We start from the raw sequence: 25579 nt of genomic DNA, 5'->3' as shown, positions 1-25579 counted from the left end.
ATCGTTTAGTTTCTCCTTCCTCACCTCTCTTATTTCGCCCCTTCCGTTCGTATTATTCCTTACGTTGAAGTTTACTTCCACCTTTCGTGGTAATTCCGAAGAGAGAGAGAGAGAGAGAGAGAGAGAAAGAGAGGTAGCTGATAGCAGGTTTAGATCGAGCAACTCGACAAAAGGGTCGAAAGGCTCCTCTATCGACTCCTCGAGCTAGATTCGTTCGACGGAACGAAACGAAAGGATCCAAGGAAAGGCATTGCTGCGAGGAAAGAGTCAAAAATCTTTAGATCTTCGTCGAAGGAAACAAGTCAACGTAATCCATCAAAATTACCGGCCGCGGCGGTTGCGCCAAGTATTGTGGTACAGCTCCATCACCCGGCAACATTTCATTCTCCAGCTTACGTCAATCCTTTACTTCCAATGTCAACTACCTGAAACGGAGGTAAGAAAACGTCCTTCTCATTATCGTGTTCCTCGATAATTTTTATCCATTTCAGTTTGCATGTAAGCAAAAAGAAGAAAATATTTCCATGTCTTTATAACGTCGAATATCATTAGAAGCGTGTTTTAATGTGTAACGATGAACGATCGATGTCTATCGGCTGTGTTTGTCTCTCCAAGAAATTCTTGCCGTTAAAAAATCTTGATGTCTGCATGCGAGAGGAAGCGCTTAATGGCATTTATGCGGAAAAATCCAAATGCGAAGATCGATCCGACGATTCCATGTCATTCTCGATGTTCGAATAAATCACGTTGTACAAGAATGAAAGACGCGACGTCGCCTTCGTTGCTTACGCTGTCAACGCGTAATCTATTCACGCACTTTTTCGAACGGACGAGATAATTCTCACTCGCGTATTGAACTATCACATATTCGTATTAAATCGGAACGCTTTTTCTTTTCGTCTCATCGTTCCCAACAAGTTTCTCTCCCTCTTGTAACTTCGAATAATAAATTCGAACGACAACGAGCGAAGTGTTAGATATTTTTTACAGGGAAGGTATTTTGATCGGAAGGGTTACTCTGGAGTATCCTTTCAACGCGAAAAGATTTTTCTCATATATTCTTCGCATTTAAGTATTTAAATACGTTCTTCGCCCAATTAAACGTAACTATCGTTTAATTTGGCACGAATGGTTGTTCAGCGATCATGGGTATCTACAACCAAAGCGAACCAAAGTTTGCACGGACTCTGAAGCGACACGGTCCGATTTCAAATTTTATGAAAGAATAAATCGTTAAATGTATTTTTAATCCTCTTGACGTTACGCGCGCACGCTAATCGTTTACCATTCGTTCGTTCTATTATCACTTTGTATGTAGCGTTCTATATGTATGCGTTCGTGTCGTGTCGTGTCGTGTCGATCGACACGATTGTAAGTAGGATGTTTGGAAAGAAGGAAAGCGATCAAATTTTCATTTGAAATTCGACGATTTCAGAGAGTCCGGCGCGTACGAGCGTCACGTGTGTCCGGGTGAAAGATTAAAAGAAATTCGGTAGGTTTTGGCTGTGGATAATCCTTAACTCCTTTCCACACTTTCCGTACGTCATTCCCGGAGCACCTTTTCATTTTGTCGACGTGGCCGTTCGGATCGAAACACCCTTCCATGCATTCTCGGTGCATTCGTATTTGTTCACCTTTTAACGAGCAACCGCGACTACGACGTTCCTTTACGAGGCACCTCCTCTAAATGCCACTTTAACGATCCTCCAAGCTCCTCTCACTAAATGCAAACTGTCCCAGTCCGCCTTGCGCCTCTCTCATTCTTTCATCGAGCCGATCCAATATTTCGTTTCTAAAGTATTACCGTACGCGAAATCGAAAGCCCCCGAATCATGTCGTATTTGAAAAGAATCCAACAGCTTGGCCTTGAAATTGCAAGATATTGGATGTTGAAAGACCCGCATGAAAGAGTCGATCAAGAAAGGCAAGCTGTCCCGTCGTTATCGGCTCGGCGTTATCCGTGCGACGATAAAAAATCGTTGTCATCGTCATCGTCATCGTCTCGCTACCACTATCAGCACTACCACCACCATCACACCGTCATCGCTACTACTACCACCACAGCTGCACCCTGGCTGCTCGATGTGCCTTGAGCAAAGCTAAGAGAAAAAAAGAAAGGAGCGAGATATAGAGGAAGCGATAAACGTCCGGCCATTGAAAAATTGTCGGACGGCCATGCAAAATTGTCGCTATCACGACGACCACCATAGCTTGTCTTCCAGGTTCTCGTCAGGAGATTTGAGCTCGGAGCTCGACGATGAACCGAATACGGAATCCGGGCTGGCCTCCGTGGCGCGGCAGGACTCGTCCCAGCCGTATCAGGCGGTCCCAGATCGGCCTCTACAATCTCAGCCGGCACCGCTCCCACCGACCAATCAACCGCCGATCCCAGGAGCACCGCCAGCTGGACCACCTCAACCGATCGGCGGTGATCTCAGCTTGAACTTGAGACCGGGATCGAGGACTACCAGCGCACCTTCCTCGCCGGCCAAAAGTCGAGAGAGTTTGTTGCAAAGAGTCCAGAGTCTTACCGGGGCTGCCAGAGATCAGGTTCGTGTTTCTCTCTTCGTATCTCTTTCCACTCCGGAGCGACATTTTGATCGAACGACTGTCGAGAGAAGCAAGCGCGACGATGGAACGACGTTTTCTTTCTCAAAACAACGTTTTCATTTCTTTATCTCCCACGAACGTTGCGTTCGATCGAATGAAAAAGCTTACCTCGTCGCGACCTAGTTTTATCGGAACATCGGATAGTCTCCTCCTTCATGTAAATTGTTTCATTCGATAACGAGTCGACGAGAAGAGGCAGGACGACCGATTAGCGAGAGAATAGAATATCGAATCAATTATGATACGGTTAAGAAAAGGAAAAACAAAGTATTATAGCGGAAGAAGGAGCGGAAAAAAAAAATGTTAAGTCGATGAAGAGACCTCGTTGACCCCTTCGATATAGCACACCGACCGAAAACTGGGTCGCGACTCGCAGGTTAAGAACCTCTCCGATAAAGGAAGGTGCTAATAGGGCCCCCGCAACCGTTTATTCTCTTTTTTCTCGCTTTTTCGACTAACGAAAGACAAAGTATAGGCGAAAACGGAGACGTATCATTAAAACGTATTATAGTTTTCTCCTTAATATTTTCCTCTCCCTCTGCTTCTCGTCTCTAACATTTTACCTAGTTTGCGTTCTAGAAATAGATCAAAATAGAGGACATCGTTGATGCATATCGCGATAATTTTCTTTCATGCCCGTCGTCTTTTCTCGACAGACGTTCTTCCGTACGTGAGAGATGGTCAGACAGGGTGTGGTGCGCGTGCGTGTGCGAATGAGAGAGAGAGAGAGAGAGACACTAAAGGAACCAAGCATAAACAAGCTGGTGAATTCTAGGGTGCCTCCATTCTGGGAGCAGCCGTTTCGGGCGCCACGAGAGGACCCTCCTACAGCAAGGATCGATGCTTCACTCTCTTAGTGATAGACGATCAGAATACCGATTGGAGCAAATATTTTCGGGGTCGACGGCTACACGGGGATTATGAGATTCGCGTGGAGCAAGCGGAATTCCGAGAGATGTCCCTCACGGCGAATGAAGCAGGCAGTACCGTGTCTATGGCAGTTTATCGTAATGGTACTAAAGTCATCAGGTTCGAGTCCTTGTCCTATTCGTTATTTAAGAATAAATCGAAAGAAAATATGACGCAATCCCTATGACGCATAAAGATCTCTTTGCAGATCTTTCAAGCCGGATTTCGTGCTGATTCGTCAAAATTTGCGAGACGCTGGAGAGGATTACAAGAACCTTCTTCTTGGTCTGATGTACGGTGGCATCCCGAGCGTTAACAATCTTACCGCGATTTACAACTTCCAGGTAACGCGAGCGCGCTGGCACCAAACTAGAATTCATTTTCGAATTTCCTTTTTTGCAACGTTCTCTCAGGTATCACGAATCTCCCTGTCCAATCGATCACTTATTTTTATGTTATATCGATTTAAAGGACAAGCCATGGGTATTCGCGCATTTATTGGCTCTCCAACGTCGCTTGGGCAAAGATAGTTTCCCCCTGATCGAGCAGACTTACTACCCGAATCATCGTGAAATGGTAAGTGAACGATTATCGATCGTCTTACCTTCGTTAATTCTCTCAACGCGTTTCCATCTCGGATAAAAAATTTATTTTTCACATTTTTCGTCGATCGCATGGTTAATGTATAATGCGTATTATGTGTATCTGTATACGTTTATGTACTACATATCTCGTTACAGTTCTTCGATTCATCGATCGAAACGATTTAATACTTACATACGTAAACTGTAGTTACAAAATCGCTTTACGAAATGCAAAGTATGTTAATAATATACATACGCTATATACGTTTTAATATTTTGTACTAAATTTCAACCCACGTGGACACGGGGTTCTCGCCACTATCAACGAAACGAGGCAGAGTCAAAGGAGACTCCTAAAGATCTACCGTTGCGGCTCTTTTTTTTTCCTTTTTTAAATCCTATATACGTACATACGTATACACCAGCATGTTAAGGCGGTGGGTAAATTTTCCTCGCGGAAGTCGTTTTACTTTTCAAGCGGACGACCAATATTTCGGTATTTTTCAATTTGAAGCAAAACGCGAGCGGATGAATTTAATAAATACTAATAGTAGAAAGACGAAAGGAGCGATTGTTACAAAGTATATATCCAAGTCGAATGAAATACGGATTAAAAAAAGAGTTTGACTAAAATCTACGCGTAGTACGAGCAAGAAAATAACTTATAGATTTACAATATACATTAAATGCTAAGACAGAGAAAAGAAAGAGAAATTATATACAATCTGTGCGCAAAATAGAATAATCATCGCAAGAGAAATTCCTTTACAATTTTTTTCTACACTCGCTTCATTCGAAAAACGAATAATCGTGTACGGTCGAGCGAACGATCGATCGATCGATCACTCCCAACCGCTCACCGTTGGATACAAACTCTTCGCGAACTAACCGGACAATCGAATTATTGATAACTTAATGAACGATAGAGCGTATGCCGTACATCGAGTACCACGAACGATTGATAATTTTCAATCGTTCTTAAACGATCGCGATCGCGGCACATCTTTCTAGCTCGAACGTTTATTAGAATTTTGTTCTTGCATATTGAAAGAAAAGATGTCTTTCATCTTGTGACGATAAAAGATGAAGAAAGAAAAATAAAAAACGAGAAAGAAGCTAAAGTTTTCATACGCTGTCCCGATCGGTGTTTCGGTAAGTTTTAATGACTTTAACGTTTCGATGTTCCTAGTAATTTGCTCGTACACGAATCTCGAGCGCTCGTTCTCTCTAACGAGCGACTGCTCATTATAGATACACGAGCCGTCGCAAGGTCTTACTTTCTTTCGATACCAATTAACGAATATCGATGTCGACGAAGAGTGATAAACGCAGGGAAGCGACTTTACATAGGACTTAAATAGGATTTTCTTTTCTCGTTACGCTCGTTTATCGGTCATATTCGCGGATATTTATCCGATTTTCTATTTCGGTTACTTCCAAGAGCGATCTCGATGTCAAGTAGGATTTAAGGTTTGTCGAATTCGTCGATTTTCAATGTTTGCCTATTCGTTCTTGTTTTCTTCTCGCAAGACGAAACGAAGAGAGGAGAGAGAGAGAGAGAGAGAGAGAGAGAGAGAGAGAGAGAGGAAGATGGGGAGGGGGAGAGGCAAGGAAAGAAAGAATTTCGTTAAGGTTCCTTTAATCTCTCCTGCTCGCGTTTCCGTTGATACTCCTTGATGCAATTCTTGTATGGAACGGACGGTGTCCAGGAGCAACCGTTGGGACCTTTTTTGCAGACTCCATATTTCTCTTGACAATCCTGCGGACCTGGAGAACTTTCCCACAGACAATGCTTTCCACCGGTTGATTCCAAAACTGCACCTTTCCGCCACCATGGCGTAAAGGTTGTCTATAAATGAATATGATAAATCGTGTGAGATAATCGCGAAATGTTTTTTATCGATTTGCAAAAATAAAAAGAAAAGAATCACTTTTCGTCTTTATAATTGAGAAATAATCGAGAGATAATCAACGAGTTCGAATTGGAAAGAGTTGAAATTGGAGAATAACGAAACGTGCGAAAGGGAATTCTCTCTTCCCCTCGTTTCGGGTTTCAAAGTTTGGGTTATTTTTGTCAAAGGACTTTCCTAAGATATATATCGAGAAAATATTGTATTTACTTCGCAAACGCATCCACGATGATAAAGCAGCCTGAATCCTTTTCGTTGTCCGACGGGTACCTCGGACCAGGGAATCGCGAGATCGCAAATCGATATTCTTGCTTTTCCTTCGTGCACCGTTCCGCTGACGACGTAAGTTTTGCCCACAAGTAAATGCGTTACGCCGCAAAGCGAATCGTAGCCGAGCGTCCAAAGGGTGTTCTCCCTCAAGGCAACTTCTGCTTTCGGAGTCGACTAAACAAGAAATAGAAAGGAACGTTGTAGAAGTTTGACCGGACCTCCGTCTGTCGTAGATAGATCAAAATTTAATTCGTCTTTATTCGTCCTTGGAAAAGTTTGCGTTTAATATCTGCATTATAGGCATGAATATGGTCGACGATGAATAATGGTATATTTTTCACAAGGAGAGAGCCACCGAATGATCCAAAATAGAACAATGTTAATCGAGAGGCGATTTCATATTCCACGCTTCTTACGAACCTTGAAAACTCTGTTGATCTTCACTTTGTATTCCAGCCTCTCTTCGTTAACGTGAACGATCAATTTTATCCTTACGACTGCAACTGCGTAGGAAGAAAAAATAAAAGTTAAAAATGAATGCGCAAGCGATGCGCGTACCTTCGTAGTATATTAATTTTTTATATCAAAGATGAAATAATTTTATTACCAAAGTCTGCTCTGCAAAACTGTGTTTGAGGATGTACTTTCTGGCAGCTACACGCCGTTGCACTCTGCAACGTTGTTAGGTATAATAAACCTAACAGGAGGTATGTACAGTAGGACGTTCGCCACATCTGCAAGGCAAACACACAATACGAATAAAATCTCTCTACCTCTCGTGAAACAAGGAAAATTCACAGCAGCTCGTAAAGTTTCACGGGTTCTCGGTAAACTCGAATTTGTATATTTTATGTCTATCCATTATTTCGGTCGCTTCCGAATACGAACGTTCGGGATAACGGTGATCTTTCGTTTTTTTTTTGTTTTTCACCGATTCGATTCCTCGTCGTCCCAAATTTACCTCGGGACAAAGCTGGAAGGATTTTTGATCGATATACGATCCGATCGATCGATCGGATATCGATCGATTCTTTCTTTCTTTCTTTCTTTCTTTCCTGAGTTTTTAGCGAAGACAATTAAAAGCGTGATCGTGATGAATTGACAAGCCGGAATTTCGTCCTGTTCGGTATTTAAGCATTACGGAAGCTGCGTTAATCCGACCTAGTTTATCGACGGCAGCTGTACCGCGATCTAAACATAGCTGTAAAACGGTAACCAAAGTCGAACACGGTCTAGAAATTCTCAGAGCTGGCCGAAAGATTCTATCGATGATGCACCTACTTATTTCTCTCTTACGCTATAGCCGACGAACGAAAATAAACTCCCTTGGGACACCTCCTGGGAAGAATCCAACGAAACGCATAAAGGCTCGGAATATGTTTCTCTTCCTCCCGACTAAATTTTTATTTCCTATCGAGTAAATACGTCGATGATGAATTATTCATTCCATCCACCGTCACGTCATCAAATTTATTCAACGATCTCATCGTGATATATTCCGTAAAATAATGTCCATTTAAATTTACGATAACGAACTACCAGCGTAAGTTGTTACTCTGGTAGTTGAATAGATAGGCTACATACGTCGGAACAACGAACGATCCTTGAAAGTTTAGACGGTCCGACGTAACGCGAAAGTACTTTCATTGGAACTCGTTGGAATAAATTGAAATTACCGTTGCACCCGCATCTGCTATGCATCGACGTAAATCTTAAACAATGCGCCGCGTACATTAAATGAAACTGCATGTATTATTAAGGTACCGAGATCAGCTCTCTTGGATATATTACTGTTTAAAGCTCGCTAACCACCGTGACGTCTCGAGCGAGCAAAAGAGAGAGAGAGAGAGAGAGAGAGACTCCAGCCAGACATATAAGTGCTTCTTCCGTATGCGGGAACATGTCTCGCCTCTCTCCCTCTCTCTTTCTCTCTCTCCTTCTCTCCCACTTACTCCGTATCTGTATACGGACACGCTGACCCGTTTTGCGCACCCAGCAATCATCGTTTAACATGCGTTTATACCAAATTTATTCCCGCTCGTCGTCGAGCTTCTCTCGCAACGACAGAACCAATAAACTTTTACGGACTCGTCCGAGACATCGCACTCTCTCTCTCTCTCTCTCTTCTTCCTCTTCCCTAGTTCGAGAATTTATCGAACCGGCTTTCGAGCACCCACCATAGATTGCCAGCAGCGTGGAATTTTCTCATTTTCCCTTTGTTGTATATTCGATACCGAAATTATGGTTTCGCTCTAAATACCAGATGAACATTACTTTCTACTGTAAGAAGGTCTTGTCTTCCATTCAACGTTCAATCTTCTAAGTTGAAACAGGGAGAGAGGAGAGAGAGAGAGAGAGAGAGAGTGAACGAGAGAGCGTCAATAAAAATAGAAATCTCCATTTCGAATAAAAGTTGGTAATATTTATAATAGACGTTCATGTTAGGCGAGCGTAGACACTCCTTGAATCAGACGTCATCGTAAACTCGTCGTCGAATCAATTGCAAACGTTTGAATGCAATCATTAGGTCGAATCGACACGTTTCTTTCGAGAATGAAACTTTTGAAATTGTAAGGATTTACGCGTAATTGCAATTTCAAAAGTGCTATCTCGCGGCACGTTTCACAGAACGTAATACGGCTTAGTTTAAAAGCATGAAATTATGCATTCGATTATGATGTCAAGGTAAGGGACACGCTATCGCGAGTCGGTTTTAAACGAAATAAATCCATGAAACGTGCGACGAATCGCGTCGTTGCTCGATAAAGAGATGGGAATACCTTGATAAGAGATAAAGGATACAAGCCGACAATGTCGCGTACAGTTCCTATCTATTATAATAATTATTGTTATTATCGTTGTAAAGCGAATGTGAAATGAAAAAAGGAAGACAGTTCCCGTGAGACGACGTCTATGACATCAGCCACCCATCGATCATTTCGACTAGCATGATGATGCACCAAGTGCGTCTCGAAAGGCGAATACAACGTGCGAATATTTTCGTCGGCATCATCATCGTCATCATCTTCGACGTATTCTGGCGTGCGTGGGCGTGTGTCAAACCTACCATAAATTCTTTTCGCAAACGTCAATCATCTCGCTTCTATGAGACCGCGTCGTCTTTCTTCTTCTTCTTCATCTTTTCGCGTATACATATTTTTGAAGAAGATTGAGCTAAACGGACGGAGAGAGAGAGAGAGAGAGAGAGAGAGAGAGAGAGAGAGAGAGAGAGAGAGACGGTATACTCGAGAAAGTACAGAGTTCCGATCAAATAGATCGGGCAAGGTAATTTATGATCGATAATTCGTGTCCGTGACTGGAGATTTGCGATCAAGTAGATTTAAATAACCACGCAAGGCTGTACCAATTAACCTTAAACTCAGAATGGGATTATACCGAGAGACAAGGAGAGACCGATGAAAAGAAGAGAAGGACGAGAAGAGACGAAGGTTGTTGCGCATAAATACTCGCCGTGTATTCTCGCGTTTCACGGTAAATTTATGATAATCTTACTGCAAACGTGAGCGAGGCAGCTTGGAATATGATCACGCATATCTTTTCTAAACGTCTACATTTTACATTACGGAGACGATCAAGTATTCGATGTTAAGCCCGGGACTTTTGTTTGAGAATCACGAATCGCCGACTCGATCGAGTTATTTTCGATCGATCAGCAATGATCTATAATTTTCTTTCGATCGAATATGCGATAATTGTTACGTTCGATCTTAAAAAGCGTTTGAAAGCATTAACCTTTCGAGTCTTTTTAATCGCTTATAATCTAATACGTGCGAACGAGCCGAGAGATGAGAATCGATGGACCTTGGGTAATAGTGTCGCGTTGCTATGCGCATTTTTGCATTGCGTCGTGCGCCTTATCGCGTAACGTTACGACTTTTTAAAACGCAACGAATAAGAATCCCCGATTATAACAGATACCGTGGTTTTGCAATCGGCTCGATCTGCGCGCTTGTTTTAGACGAATATTAAATTTGAAAGTGTCTGAATCGATTCGTGCTTTGAGAGTAACAAAGTAGAATTTATTTCATTAGCTTAATTGCTTAATTATTTGATCAATTCTTTTATTCGATGTAACGCGCGCGAAATCAACTTTAATCTAATTTTGTAAAATGGTGAGGTAATCCCGTTCTATTGTCCGGTAGAGAGATGGGGATAAAGCGAGAGGAAGGGAAGGAGAGAGAGAGAGAGAGAGAGAGAGAGTGGTGCGTGGGATAGGACGAGGGAGGAAGACGAAACGTATTCGTAAAAAGGAGGTAATTGCGTACAAAGCCGTTCTAGCATGGAGTCGCAAAGGTGTAACGACTTTTCATAAGCCATCTTCTCCATCCGTCAGTTTCGCACGATACGTTTGACGCAACCTGACCGAAACATGCCGCTCCGTTCTTACGCCAAGCTCGAAGATGTCGCTCTCGGATAGTTTCGCTAGTTCCATAAGCCTCGTATTTTCACGATCGCTCCTACTTTCTTTATCCCTGGGAATTGAACGATGTTTTGCCAACGCTAGCTCGATCTTAATATCATTCGTCATCTCTTGTCCGCACAATTTACAGTCGTAAAAGCAAACGCGAAGCGATCGAAACGAGCGCGTCGAGTCCGTTCGGGGAAACGCCGAGGAAACGCCTCGCGAGTTCCGATCGACTATCCTTCGCGACGGAAACGGATTTGAAGTTATCCCGTCGAGCTGATTGGATAGAAGCTAACTACGACGTCGAAATAAAATTTTAATTCGAGCTCGCGATTGATCGCGCGTGGTTTCGTTTGTCAGATTCGATGGGTATGCTTTTGAAATTGTAGGTTGGACTGGACCGATCGCTGATCGCTATATTCATCCCGAGCAAATTAGCTCGGTCCTATTTCAATTAACATGTCTTCTCCCCTTAGCCTTCTTCTTCCTTTAGCTTTTACATTCTACAGAGACCGTGTCTGCGGATAGGAGAGAAGAGAGAAACGAGAAAGAGAGAACACGAAGGACCAATCGCGTCGTATTTATCGTTGCCCTTGCCTCGAACGTTCGAAAGATTTATGCACGCCTTGCAACCAAGGGAACACCATCGATCCTTTCTTTTGGCATTGCGCCGACTGTTACTCCGCTCGTATCTCACGAAATCGTGTTTCCCTTTAACGTCTTCTAAGCAAATCGCCTCTATTCGTCGAACGCCAAACGTGGCGTGACATTAAACTTTCCCTTCTCGTGTTCTATTTCTTTTCGCGAGACCGACGATCACGTGATCCTTGCGTATTTTTCGTTCGATTCTCCATAGGCCTACTCGTCGCACAAAATTTTCTACGCAATTTCCCAAGACTCGCGGATTAATCGAATAAAGGACAAACGGCACGCGACGAGTTTCCGATTAAATACGAATACGGATATAATGATGATAATTTCAAGATGAAAATCGAAACGATCATTCTGGACTCTCTTCGTAAGAGAATCTCGTTCAAACAAAGATCTTGCTCAAATAAAGATTCGGCGAAGCGAACGTAAAGCGAAAGTAAATCTTGTAAAGTGCACGATAATAAGAAAGATTCACAAAGCGTAATCGTAATTGCATCGCGCAGGAAGAGACGGCCCAATGGGCGTAGCGGTTACGCGGTTAGTAATTATCAACCCGCAGACTAAATAACGCGCAGAGACTCTCAAACCGTTCGTGCGATTCGCGACCGTGCCGATAGAGCTTTCGAGTAATATTCGTCTATATGCGTACGTGCACGCGCAAGTACGTACGCAGTCTGTACGATCGTGTCGAGTCAGTTCGTATCTCGGCGATCGTCCAACGCATCTTTGCGATCCGTTTGATAAATCGATGCCTTATCGATACCCGGAAAACGATTGTTTGTAAAGTCAATACTTTCTTTATTAATCTTCGCTTCCGTGAAGCGGCAAACTTTAGCCATCGAGCTGAAAAGAAAGGTCGGAAACCGCAACAAGGTGGAAAACGTTGGACGAGACGACGAGCCGCGTAGAGACCGTTGTGAAATTGCTACTATGACGTCATAAGATAAGACGAGTCCACGAATCAGTGTCATGCAGCTGTATTACGTAATAGAAATCTATGGTGAACCGTCGTGGACACGATTAATGGCGAACTGGCTTCGGTGACGTTTCGCGCTTCGTTGTTCTCTCTTTAAATAAATCTCCATCGTGAGATTTGTTATAAATCGACTACGATCGTAGTCCTACTCGGGCAGCGTCCGTCGGAAATAATTTCAATTAACGAGAGAATAATGAACGTAGGAGTGACGCCGCCGGTAATCGTACGTTACATTTAATAAATCATTCGATCTGCTAATCGTAATTTTCGTTGTTTATTGTAATCGTAATCGTTATTTACGACGCGTATACGACGATATCGAAATATTCATTTTTGTCGGACGTATTATCTATTAGAAATCGATAATAAGATTGGCGGAGCTTTCGTCGTTGCTAAAAGCGAATGCTGTTTAAATGTCGGCAAATTCGATACGGCGGAACGACGACGAAATAAATAACGGAGACGACGAGGCGTTTTAAAGCGAAACGATGCCGTAGCGAGCCCAAAGCAAATATCATTTTTTCCCATCTCGAAAACGTATTCGATCGAAACGATTGCCCTATTATTTATAAATGCCATTGGTGTACGCAGGTACTGATGATTTCGAGTTTCCCTGGTAGCGAAGACGGGAACGATGGCAGATGCCCGGTGCAAGACAGGTGTTAATTACACGTTCGATTGATCGCCATGAATTTAATACCCGTGCGATCGAACCGCAACCGCGTGCCGGTAAAGGACCGTACGTATTATTCGTTAACGGAGTCGAAGAAAAAATTACTCGTACGTCGCTCGCAAATTGAAAGTGCTCGAACGAGTGTCGTCGAACGAGCGATATAACGGGCGATGTGCGAAAGCGTCGAATTATATTCGACGGTAAACGCGAAAGCTTTTACTCCCGTGTCCCCATTGATTTTTAATCTCGTTTAAGAGTCTTTCGCAACCAGTTTGCCATTTTTATATTAATTACATACGTTAAAGGGATTATTTCGGATTATATGGATCGCATTATTATTACGGAAGATGAATTCCTCTCTGCCTTGCTCTTTTCTTTTCTTTTCTTTTTTTTTTTTTTATGCATATCGCAAAGATTGGAGCACTTATCGTCGTTCGAGAGGCTTCCGATCGTAAGCGCAGTTTCGTACATAATTCCCTTAACAGTCCATTACGACGAGGAGAGAATCCGTTGCGAAACACGAACGTCGCGGATAGTCGATGTCCCTTTCGCACGTTTTAAAGCGTCCTTCGACACCGCCGTTAGGCACGCTTCGGTTTCCGACGCAAACTTACGATCTTTTCGTTGGACCTTCGCGGACACTCGGTATTTGTCCGTTTTCTTGTCTTTCGTTTCTTTTTTTTTTCGTCTTCCTTATTTAACTGTACGACTAAACTTCGATATCGTTTGACGAGTCGCTACAATGTGTACAAGATGTACAACCGTGTTAACCGTTGGCAAGGTGAAAATTATTATCGTTTAAGATAAAATTATTATCACTAACGACAAACGCGTTTTGCAACGTGTCTCGTATACGTGTAGGTACGTGCGATGTTCTTCGACCAAGCGCGAACGCGGGATACGACGTCGGTACGGTAACTGCGCGAGAGGCCTATCTATCGGGATTCGTTCGATAAAAAATGTGTTCCTGTTACGATTTACATTTACGAAAGGATAAAAATAAAAGGCGAATCGACGATTAATTCGAAACGCAAGCTAGACGATTAGCTCGATCGAAGAGAACTAACCTTTAATGAAACGTCAGCGGCAAGCGTTCTTCTCTTTGCACTGCGATCTCGAAAGGAAAGAAAATAAAAGAAACGCGTTTAACCGGATCGCGAAATACGTCGTGAAAAATGACGCGAGCGCAGGTGGGAAGCTTCTAAGACGCGCTTCAAAGCAAGACTGCCCCAGTTCCATCGTATTACCGCTATTATATTCCGCAGCAGCATCCGTACATGCGTGTAACGCAGAGGCAGGCAGGCACAGGCAGGCAGGCAGGCAGGCAGGCAGGCACGCAAGCAGCGAGAGCTCGTCGGAATCTCTGAGCTCATATGCCATTTGCAGAGGCGGTCGTAGAAAATCGTCGAGCGCCGTATAAGACGCACGCGCGCGCGTGCCTTCCTTCCTTCCTTCCTTCTCTCTCTTTTTTCTTTCTACTTTATTAAACGCAGCCAATGAAACGCGGTAGGAGAAGTTGTTGCACGTTGCCCGTTGCACGTGTTGCACTTTCTCCCTTCTCTTCTTCTCCTCGATTAATCATAAAAATTATATTCGAACGAGCACGGCTTGTATCGAAACGTAAGACAGATAACGCGCTCGAGTCGGCTCGATCGATCTATCAAAATCGTCGATGACTCACGTCGTCCGCTCGATCCTTTGGATATTTTCGAAACGGAGAGCGCATCGATGGGTGAAAAAACATTGCGAGTCGAGACGTATCCGTTTACGTTATTTTTCTGTCAGTTTCATGTTTCATCGGAACGTAGAGAGACACGAAAGCAAATTGAAAATGCAGACGCGACCGAACGCGATCTCGCCACTTCTAAACGCGAATTTAGGTCGCGCAAGCACGGCGCAATCTTGATTGGAATCGCCGACGAGTTTGAGCGATGACGGAAAGTCGTAGTTACAAGAGTGCCATTCACGAAATGTAATCGCGAATACGGAAGAAGAGGGACGAGGTTTAAGAGTTGCATAAAAAATTGACACCTTTGCGTATCCGCGTCGCGCGTTATTCCAGACTTCTTCGCGTCTCTAAAGAGCCTTCGAGCGGTCCGCTCGTCGAATGAATTTTCATTCGGATTCCGCGCTGACGATCACTTGTGCAAACACGGCGACACACGGTATTTTAGCCTTTAAACGAACGATTTAATTCTTTACGGAGATTATTTTCAAAAAGCACTTTCCCCTTGCTATAATATCCGACGTGTTATATACGTAGAGCCACTTTCCGCGCATCGTGGATAAAAAATAATCTTCTTGGAGCGCGATATCAAATTTGCTCGTCGAAGAATGCTGAAATCATCGTCGATCCCGAGAACGATCGCGTTCCTGAGAAGAAACTAATCGCGCTTTGCTATTTATTTGGAATTCTTATCGGCATCTTTCTCGCTAATTGATCGATTAAGTAAGAAACTCGTCGTTAATTAAGATGATAAAATACAATAGTTCGACGCTTACGTGCCTTAAGCGCAAGAAGGAGATATAAATAAATAGCGTGCGTTGTGGAGCGACACGGAAATAGATCTCGCTCTAGACATTTTCACACGGATCGTCGAAATAAGAATAAAAGGTACACCATCGAAATAGCACGCGTGATTTCTTAGTATTGGTTCGCGTCGACTCTGTTTTGCGTCTAAATATATCGAATGGAAAGAAAGTTTCGGGCCGCGACGATGGACGCGAACGCTCGAATTTCACGTACGCGCGATTCACGGCCGAATTCTACATAGATCATTTCTTCCGTACTAGACGAGAGACGTCTCCCGAATAAAAATCATCCGCATCACCGAACCATCTTCGTACATGGTCCGTTAAACGCGTTTTCTACCGAAAAGGAGCGCGTCGAGGATGCCTCGTTGTCGACGATTAGCGAATATAAAAGGTGACATTGCTTTTGCGCGTCATGCAAATCCACTTAATCGCGACGCTCGACTTATAAAGATCGTAGCCGATCGACGAGACTTTACTCGAATCAATATTTTATTATCGGCTGCGATTTATCTCTCGCGTCATACTTATATCTGGCAACTCTCGTACGATTACTCGTCGTAGCGAGCAAGTAGGTACTATATTTCGTGGACGTTTCCGTTAACGTTTGTTGACGCGATTGCAAAGAGGAGACAGAAAATTCATCGGAACGTTCTTTTTCTCTTTTTTTCACAAAGCGTATTCTTGCGAAAGTATTTTCACGCGCTTATCACGATTCTCGTTCCGCGGTGAATGAGATCGTTGGTTGCTGAGTCACGCGTAGTAGAGCCACGTAACACATACATAGTTAGCCCGCGAAAGAACGCGGCAGACGTCGTTTTAAAGAACACGCGTGCGATGTATAAAAAGATCAGCGAGAATCGTTCGTGATCGTATGTGGTTGGTATCACCAAGGTTCCTCCCGTTCAAAATTTTACCAGAGATTCCTTGGCGATAGAAACGATTCGATGGGTTGATACTCCGATCGGTGATAGTTTTAATACGAATCGTCGTTACTACTACTACTATTATTATTATTACTATTATTATTGATGACGTTGTTGTTGTTGTTGTTGTCGTTGCTGTTGTTATCATCGTCATTACGCGTTAACGAGGTTCGGTAACGATCGAGTACGTACTTCCTTATGTGCGCGATACGAAACGGCTATTCTCTCAAAGATTGAATATCAAACTGAATTATTACGATGGAACGCGAATAGAAACGACGCGTTTGTATTCTACTGGCGTGAATTTTCGCGGAATCGGACGAGCGTGGACGATAATACGAATGTCAACCACCGTGCAAATGCATGACTAGACGGTCCGTATATTCGCGATGATGTAACGGGCAAAACCGCAAAGACCACACCCCGCCACTGACGCAGCCACGTGCTATTTCGTAAGCCAGCGACTTTTAGGCAAGGCCGAGCGTATAACAAGTCCGTGCCTTGCATAGGTATTACGCCTATACGTCACGTTTTTGTAACGAAAATCTCGTCGGAGCGAGAAAAAGAATGTCAGAGTCGATTTGTGATTTTACAAGCAGCGTGATTCATTGTTTTTCGAGAAACTCGTGAGATTTAATATGCTGGCGAGACAACATCGTCATCGTCCTCGTTGCTGTCGCACTCGCGTCGTCACCCTGTGTCGATCGAACGTACTTGCGCCACGTCGCTTAATTTCCCTTTTCTTTCGCGCCTCTTATCATCGATTCGTAGCGTTAAGCAACGCGAGAACAAGAATTTATTGAAATTTCTAGTAATTATGCAAATTTTATCGGAACGATATGGTTTAGCGGCTCATTTATTAGCCCGTAATTAACGTCCTCGCGATATGCTCCTTCCTGCGAGATTTATTTTACAACCTTACCGTTATCGAATTCTAAATAAAATCCTTGACTGGCTATATCGGCGACTGTCAGATGGATGATGGTGTCGAATAACGAGAGGCAAAAGAAGTCCAAGTACACCTATGTCGTATTCAAATGCTACTAATTAAGTACAGCATGCTAACTCCGTACAGCATTCCGTAACTCTCGACCGCAGACGCGTCAAACGTGCAAGATGTTCTTGCGGTTGCAACTAATTTGCATCTGTCACTTTACGGGATTCTTTCAAATCCTAGATTCTCGCGATGTTGTTTGCGCCTGTGCTTTTCTTCTCCTCTCTCTCTCTCTCTCTCTCTCTCTCTCTCTCTCTCTCTCTCTCTCTCGTCTTTCGAAATATCGATCAAAGACGATACGCCGTTGAATGGACAAAATAGGAAAAGATCTATGCGGTGGTACTAAACGCGAATTAGCACGCTCGGCACGAATATCGTGAATGTCAAAAGAAACCGCAACCGGCTGTGCTTTGTGATTTAAAGCATAGAGTTCTTTCAGCTCCTCTGACCTCCTCACACCGTTCACATTTTCCATTTAAAACTATCGCTTTTGATTCTGTCGTTCGAGAGAAAATAACTTCCTTTTCGGTAGCGAATGTCGGCACGGACGCTATTAAGAAATAGATTCGATCTTCGATTAATCGTTCTTTTTAATCATCGCGTCGTTATTTTTACATGGGATCTTACGAGGCATAAATTCATTCCTTTGGACAATTTGATAGATAATTTATATCGTAAACGAGAAATGATTGGCAGGTTCGATTCCTGATTATCGGCGAACACGCTCGCGAGGCATAATAAATTTCTTTGGAGAATTTTCAACGCTTGTAAGAGTTGTGTAAGGAGAGGTCGTTCGACGTGCCGAGTTTTGAATTTCTCGACCGAACAAAATTATTTTCTCGATCTCAAATTACGCTTACAATGTAGGCGTCACGTTCCAAAGAGGTATGACAGTCATTGAATAAGATCTTTCGAACGTGTTCCTTGGAAAAATATAATCATCGGGTAGACGAATATCATAGAACATACTTATCGTTTGAATGCTGCTGCAACCGATGCTGTACCTCAACAACGAACCGTTGTAACTTGTCGATTCGCGGCTCTAATCTCAGCCCGATTAGAGGACGTTGTACGTCTCGTCCAGGTACATAGTCGAGTAGTATTCCTCGAAAGGAAATAAACTTTCGTAGAGACGGAGAGAGAGAGAGAGAGGGAGGGAGTGAGAGCCAGAGAGAGAGAGAGAGAGAGAGAGAGAGAGAGAGAGAGGAAAGGTACATACGACGGGCGAAATATGCGAAGGTACGGCTTTACGTGCACACATCACACGAATGTACAAGCACGTACATACGTGGACACGAATATATCTGGCTCTGTGTATTAGTGGAGGCCGGCTGGTTGGCGCCACTCGGCCCGCCACATATATCGAAGTAACGCGTAATAAATGTAATATTATACACGTCGGTGATACAGCAACGCAGCAGACGGTATAGCGGTATTGTAAAAAGATGAATTATAATATCACCTTTCGATCGAAACTCCCTCGTCGTTTATTTCGACGATCATAGGAGGGCGAGGTAGAGAGAGAGAGAGAGAGAGAGAGAGGACGAGGGAGAGGGAGAGAGTAGCGAAAAATCGTGCTACGCAACGAAAGCTATAATTTTGTGAGAGACAGGAGGGGGACAGAGAGAATCAGCCGATATATAGGTACAAGGTATTCCACCTTCCACCTTTCCAAGTCGATACGAGAACGACGTCGAGAGATAACGGAAACTGGAGCGGAGACTTGGATCGAGAAAAGTGATAATAACTGCGACGGAGAGACGCGGAGAAATACAAGTCGCGAGTTCTGAGTCATCGGTGCATAAAGCGGAAAATAAGAGGTTGAAGTGTCAATGGTTCGGTACGAGCTGATGATAACAACCGAGCCAGATCGTTGAAATTGGGACGAATAATCGAGAGAAGAGAATCGAGAGAGATCCAACGACGAGTTAGGGTTTGGATCGAAAGAAAGGAAGAAGAAAGAAAAAAGAGAAAAAAGGATCGGTGAAGAGCCGATAGAAAAGCGTTAATTATCGTCGGTTACGCGACCGATCGTTAATACGCACACGCACACGCACACACACACACACACATATACATGCGAACGGTATGGAGCGCGAATCGAGCGCAACGTTATTTCGGATGTCGCGCGTAAACGTTGCCAAGAAAATAGTCGACGCGTTCACGTGGGAGAAGCAATCGCTACGCACCTTCGCAAACGTTCCTGCAACGTCCGATCTTGGATATACCTATGAATATTTTCTCACAATCCAGGAGCACCCAACGATCTTATCGCTGAATAAATATTAATAGAAAATCGCGACTAACGAGTTCGCGACGACTAATGAGTCGCTAACGGGAGAAAAAAAATTGTCGATCCTTTGATTCAGCGATATTTCTGATCTTTTGAAAACTTCCCTCGCTATAAATTATCGTCAAATTGGATAGTACTTTGCCATCACGCTCGATTCCTCCTTACTCGAACTAATAACAGTTTTTGCCAAGTATAGCGAGCGATTAGGCTGCCTCGGCGACTCGTTTGCATTAACGTTTCAAAGGTATCTAGGACGGGCAGATTCCAAGGATACATCGTATAGACGAACGAACCTTCAAATCTTGTGCAAGTACTCTTTCGTATTTCTTTTCGACGATCTAGATTCTTAACGACGTGTCGCGTATTACCTAATTGTAAACGGAACGTTATTTCAAGTTCACGATTTAAATCTTATGCGCGTAAGTATGAGTGACGTCCGATAAGCAAAACGATCCGATAAGATATCGATAAAACGAAAGGAAAAATTAGACAATACGGTTTAATTTTTTACTTCGCTATACAACGATTCTTCGAGTAAATCGACGGACAATATCGAAACTCGGTTGGCAGCCATTGAAGCTAGATCGACGCAAATCGATAATCGTCATCCGATAAACTCTGTGGTCAAGTTTATTTACCAATGATATCATCGATAATACTCGGTGACGCGACTCCCTGGAAAATAGTAATTCTATCGTGAACTGAAATTCAAAACACTTCTAAATATTCCTTCTAATGGATATCATCGATAAATACTAGATATAAGCTTCGAATCTTTCGGGTTCGGTATAACAATACGGTATTAAAATCGTTCTACCGAGAAAAAAATAAAAGAGATAAGGGGGAGGAGGAGAGAGAGAAAGAGAGATTCACGAGACGGTACGAGGAAACGCGTTCGCAACGATCCACCATGTGGAAATCGTAACCAAGAGAGAACGATATAGATACCTTTCTCCGTGACCTCTCAACGAGTCCTTCCGCTTGCGGCTTTTTCCTCTCGTAGCTGTTTATTTGCGCGCGACCTTTCTCTCTTGGTCCCAGCTTGACCTTAAAGAGAAGCCACGCTGAATTATCCGTCGCGCACACCAAAAATACGCGAGCCCAGCGTTGGTAGCGCGTGTGACGACTTCCGAGAGAGTAAAAGAAACGGAGATACAGAAATCACGAATTTGAACGAGTTAAAAGGGAGACAACAAAATTCTTTCACCGCGTTTCTATTGATTTAAAATATAAAGACGTAAAGAGAGGACGAGAGAGATAAAAGAATGAAATTAAAAGAAGATTCTGAAACGTCTTAGGAGCACTTTCTCGTAAAAGTCACGCACTGAGAGAGAAATGAATGGATAAATAAGAGGGAGATAAGAAGAAGAGAGGAGAATACTCGTAACCGATCTTTTCACGTGTCCGATCGCACCGGCAAGCGCACCACGAGTAATACGAACGAACGAACCTTTCGCGCGCGAGCTTCGAAAAGCAATGCAAGCACGAACGACACGAGAGACTCTCCTTCCTTCCTACGTTCTTACGTCGTTCCCGGCACGCTCGATCTCTATCTTTCTCTCTCTCTCTCTCTCTCTGTCTCTCTCTCACGCTCGTTCCCTCTCTCGTCCTCTCTCACTCTCTCTCCTTCTCGGTCCCTCGGTCTAGCTCCGTCTCTGTTTCTCCTGAACGTTCGCCTATAGTCATCTCGATTCCTTTCGCTGTCTCTCTCGTACCTATCAAGTATCTCGATCGGTCTTTCTCTTTCTGTCCCCCACTCTACTGACCATCCATAACTGTTCCGGTCTCTTTCCAGTCTTCTCGTCTCTCTCTCTCTCTCTCTCTCTCTCTCTCTCTCCTTCCTTCCCTCTCTCACGCTCCCTCACGCCTTGTCGCACCTTCAGGCGCTCACCTCCTCTTTGTAATCAAAAATCCTCCTCTCCTTTTCTCCTTCGTAGATTGGATTATCCGTCTCTCACCGAGTTATTTGTCTTCTCTCTCTCTCTCTAGCCCTTTGCAACCTCCCACGCACTCTCCTTTACGGTCCTCCGTGTCCCTCATCCTCGTCTCTCCGTTATCCTCCCTCGATTTCTCTCGCTCTTTCGTCATTCTGTCGTTCGGTCTTCCTATCGCGAGAACCGACACGCGTCCAGTCGTGAATTTTTGCTCACACCTACGGCAAAGTACAATTTCCACACTCTTCCCTCCTCTTTTTCTTTTTCCCTTTTTCTTCTTAGTACAGACAAGTCGGTCAACTTTACAGCGTGCACTACCGAGATCCTTCGTCTCTTTAAATTTCGCGATCGCTCGAGTGGTCTTTAAAGTCCGACTGGTTTTAAAACGTCGGGATGCTTTTAGGGACGAAAAAGTGTATAGATGAAAAACAGCGAGAGTGAAAGAGAGTGGGGGAGAGAGAGAGAGAGAGAGAGAGCAAGAGGCGAATGCATTAGAGAAAGCGTTTTCATTAACGCGTTAACTGGTCCTCTGCTTTCGATATTCTTTCATTTCTGACAAGTACCTATGCTGGAGTCGCTCACGATTAGCGTCAAGTCGAAGCGCGTTAAAGCGTTTTTGAGCGCTTTTACTTCTTTCTCTCTTTCTCTCCCTCTCTCTCTCTCCCTCCCTTTCTCTCCATTTTCTACGAGCTTTTCAAACGCGTCGCGAGAATGCAGCAGAACGGGAGAATTGGGTTAAAGTAGAAAGCGCGTTATACGCGTTAATTCGTCTTTAAGGCGATCCTCTCTCTACGTCGTAGGTAAATTTCTTTACGTTTCGCGGAAGCAGAGAAGATTTTTCTTCGTCGACGTCTATAAACGATCGCGTTTGGTCGTGTCGTTGAACCAGTTCGATGTCATTTTTCAAACGGATTTCCTTTCTATAGCGTGCTCCACGATATTCGATTAGGAAGTAGTCCATCGTTATCACTTGACGACCGTCGTCTATCCCTCTGTAACCTTTGACGACGATCATCCTCCGTATAGTCCGTACGTCCGTATTTGCCACGATAACGTTCTATCGTGCTCGTAAGTTCTTTCGGAGTTTTTCGCGCATTTATTCGAAAAACGAGTATCGATCTTATTGACGCTAATTAATTAATGTCGATTCGACGTAGGTACAATGCGAAAAATACTCGTATCCTCTACCTCGAAGGAAAGTAGGTACAGAAAGTATTTGAATTAAGTAGATGCGGATTAGTTAACGTTAAAAGGTCGTTAAACGTCCCTAGAAATTCCTGTGCGACGATACGTACGCACTTAAGTGTACTTTCGAGCTATCAGCGAAGAATTTCAAAACTATCTGAGCTAACGGTAAACGTTGGAAAGCATTCAAGTTTTACGCTCTTCCAGCTTGTCGATTCACTAACTCAATTACCGCCGGAATTAGATAAAATTTGTGACTCGTTTAATGCGGGGACATCGTATATTTTCTTCCATTCGTCTCACGTTCCAATTTTGGTGGGTCCCGTTTTGCATCTTAAAAGCATTTAAAAGCAGATATCTTCTTACGACGAAGAGAAGATAAACTTTGTTCGAACGATTCTTCTTACGCTCGAACGCTATTTTGATTCGACGCATAGAAAATTCATATAAATTATTATTATCGGAATGAAGATAGCGGGATTGATAGTATATTAAACGATAAGTAACATCGAAAGCTCGTAGATAGATCTAATTAGATGCTTAATTAATATCGAGCGACGACGACGGACGATCTAATTGGAAATGATAGATATCTTCCGCGAACGCGAACGGTACAGCAGCGCTCTCTGGAGCGTAAAAGCGGACTCGAATTAAAGGCAAAACTATCGACAAATATGCTACCTACGTTTTCACCGAGATAAAGCGTTGGGAAACCATATGCGCGTATCGAAATGTCCTCGTTTTCATATATTATAAAAAGGGCCGGTGTTGTTTGTCGCCTTCCGCGATACAGCGAGTGTTTTTATCGTTTCAGGTGAGCGCTTCGCGATTCCCCGTAGTAGTGAAATTAGGACACGCCCACGGAGGTATCGGCAAGGCCCGCGCCGAAACGAATCAAGATTTCTTGGATCTCGCATCTTTGGCGGCATTAACGAATACTTATTGCACCGCGGAGCCGTACGTCGACACCAAATTCGACGTGCACGTGCAGAAAATAGGAAACAATTACAAGGCCTTTCTGTAAGTCCGAAATAATTGAGGAAATAAAATGAAAGTATTTGAAAATATCGAAGAAGGGACTGGGGGAGTAAAATACGATACGATTGTATCTTTCTACGATACTCGTTTCGTTTATACGTATTTGAGAAACGAATTGGTCGAGCGCGAGCTCGTCCTATTAATAGGAACGAACCATTTTTGATTGTTATTAAAGTCGAAAAAGCATAACTGGAAACTGGAAATCTAACACGGGCTCGGCCATGTTGGAGCAAGTACCGGTGAGCGAGCGACATCGTGTCTGGATCGACAACGTGTGTCAACTCTTTGGAGGTTTGGATATTTGCGCGATCGAGCTTCTCGTTGGTAAAGATGGCCGAGAACACATCATAGAGGTGAACGATAGCGCGCTCTCCTTGATGGGAGACTCTCAGGAAGAAGATCGCCGTCACATCGCCGATTTGGTTACCGCCAAGATGCAAGTACGTTCGACGAGAGGGAGAGAGAAATTTCAACAAAATACTTTGACCTCGTAACGACTACCAATGAGAAAATCCTTTCTCATCGATGATGTTTCTCGTAGGCTTGTTGCCGACCATCCAGCGTTTTAACGAAAACAGCCTCGAGGGGTTCTATGTCCGGTTCGAGCCAGGCTACGAGTCCCGTCGAAGATTCGCGTACGGCACCCCCAAGCGTACCTCCTCCGGCAGCACCTTTAGGATCTCACGGAAGTATGAGCTCGATGGCGAGCATAGGTAGCTTAGGCTCTACGACGGCCTTGGCAGGCGACGTTACTACTTCGGACAGCCATCATCAGCTTCAACGTCGTGATTCTCAAGGTCTCTCTCTTTACTTGTTTTTCTTATCCCTCTATTACGTTAAATCCGGCTTGTTGATGCAACGTCTTGTCTTTACTTGGTTGGCTTGCTTACAGCATCCCAATCGAGCACGGTCAGCAGTGCGCCATCGGTCGGTCGAAGACAAGAGGAACCACCGGCGATACCATCCAGAGTACCGTTTCATCGTCAGGGTAGTCAGTCTCAGAGTCAAGGAGAAGACACGGAGGATACGATGAAGAATCTTCGAAAAACGTTCGCTGGTATATTCGGCGATATGTAATTCGTTGAATCGATCGACCAACGCAAAGGAAAAGATCGAGGGAAATCCGATTAAGAATGCGATAACGCGAGTCTATATGATTGATCCTTTTCAAGTCTGAAAAATATCGCCTTGTTTAAGGGACTCTTTTGTTTTACCGATACGGTTTATAACGTCGACATTTAAGCGGCTCAACGATATCCCAAGTATTTCCTACGGTAGCCTCGCATCGATGCGTAAACGTCTATATATTTGCAGACTGTTCATTTACTTATCCGTACTCGATCCAAACGCGATTCTTAGATTAGAAGAAAATTTTCTCGCTTGTCAGTAGTCGATATATTCGCCGTTTCTCGATAGAGTTTCTCATCTTGATAATACGCGTTTATTTTTCGAGAGTAAAGTCGACATTGATTATATTGATAAATGCGATCGAACAACGAATAATTTTTTAACGATATAGGTCCACGTCCGTACCTTTCTTTAAAGTCGATCAGTCGTTGGAATTGTTTTATAAATTAACTCGAGAGTCGTTCGTCGTCTAAGCAAAGTTTCAAGATATCGGTCAACAGTATGCTTTGGCATTTCATATTTTAAGCGCACAAGTAGTTT

At 43.6% G+C, this 25579-nt stretch overlaps 2 protein-coding genes across 6 annotated transcripts; one reads left to right on the top strand and one right to left on the bottom strand.

The window, feature by feature from the left end:
* Window positions 1-311: 311 nt before the first annotated feature.
* Window positions 312-25324, top strand: LOC122630717 (synapsin; the record flags this gene model as incomplete). The annotated part of the gene is made up of 10 exons (XM_043815521.1): window positions 312-436; window positions 1436-1492; window positions 2223-2550; window positions 3386-3639; window positions 3728-3863; window positions 3991-4095; window positions 23688-23893; window positions 24087-24351; window positions 24453-24708; window positions 24804-25324. Coding segments are annotated over 10 exons (1917 nt in total), but the record flags the coding sequence as incomplete, so codon positions are not given.
* On the bottom strand, window positions 4152-21250 carry LOC122630719 (metalloproteinase inhibitor 1). Of its 5 annotated transcripts, XM_043815526.1 has the most exons (6): window positions 20703-21250; window positions 18431-18566; window positions 6891-7017; window positions 6704-6786; window positions 6224-6457; window positions 4152-5952 (listed from the first exon to the last, which is right to left on the bottom strand). In XM_043815526.1, exons 3-6 carry the CDS (start codon window positions 7015-7017, stop codon window positions 5731-5733), a joined length of 666 nt encoding a protein of 221 aa, XP_043671461.1. In that variant the 5' UTR covers window positions 18431-18566; window positions 20703-21250; the 3' UTR covers window positions 4152-5730. The 5 variants fall into 5 exon arrangements, with proteins under 5 accessions (XP_043671461.1, XP_043671460.1, XP_043671458.1 ...); XM_043815525.1 differs by lacking the exon at window positions 18431-18566 and having other exon boundaries at window positions 20703-21249; XM_043815523.1 differs by lacking the exons at window positions 18431-18566; window positions 20703-21250 and adding an exon at window positions 14257-14991.
* Window positions 25325-25579: the final 255 nt, after the last annotated feature.

The sequence above is a fragment of the Vespula pensylvanica genome, chromosome 7 (genome assembly GCF_014466175.1).
Source record: "Vespula pensylvanica isolate Volc-1 chromosome 7, ASM1446617v1, whole genome shotgun sequence".
NCBI classification, from domain to species: domain Eukaryota; kingdom Metazoa; phylum Arthropoda; class Insecta; order Hymenoptera; family Vespidae; genus Vespula; species Vespula pensylvanica.
The sequence above is the reverse complement of the archived record's forward strand: the minus strand, read 5'-3'. Positions and strand labels throughout refer to the sequence as shown.

Excerpts from the sequence above, each read along its gene's own strand:
- LOC122630719 (XM_043815523.1), bottom strand. The coding sequence starts at position 14,382 with ATGAGCTCAGAGATTCCGACGAGCTCTCGCTGCTTGCGTGCCTGCCTG. Across the intron at positions 7,018-14,256 it reads TGCTGCGGAATATAATAGCG|ATGTGGCGAACGTCCTACTG; the intron begins GTAATACGATGG and ends TTTGCCTTGCAG. Across the intron at positions 6,458-6,703 it reads AGATCAACAGAGTTTTCAAG|TCGACTCCGAAAGCAGAAGT; the intron begins GTTCGTAAGAAG and ends TTTCTTGTTTAG.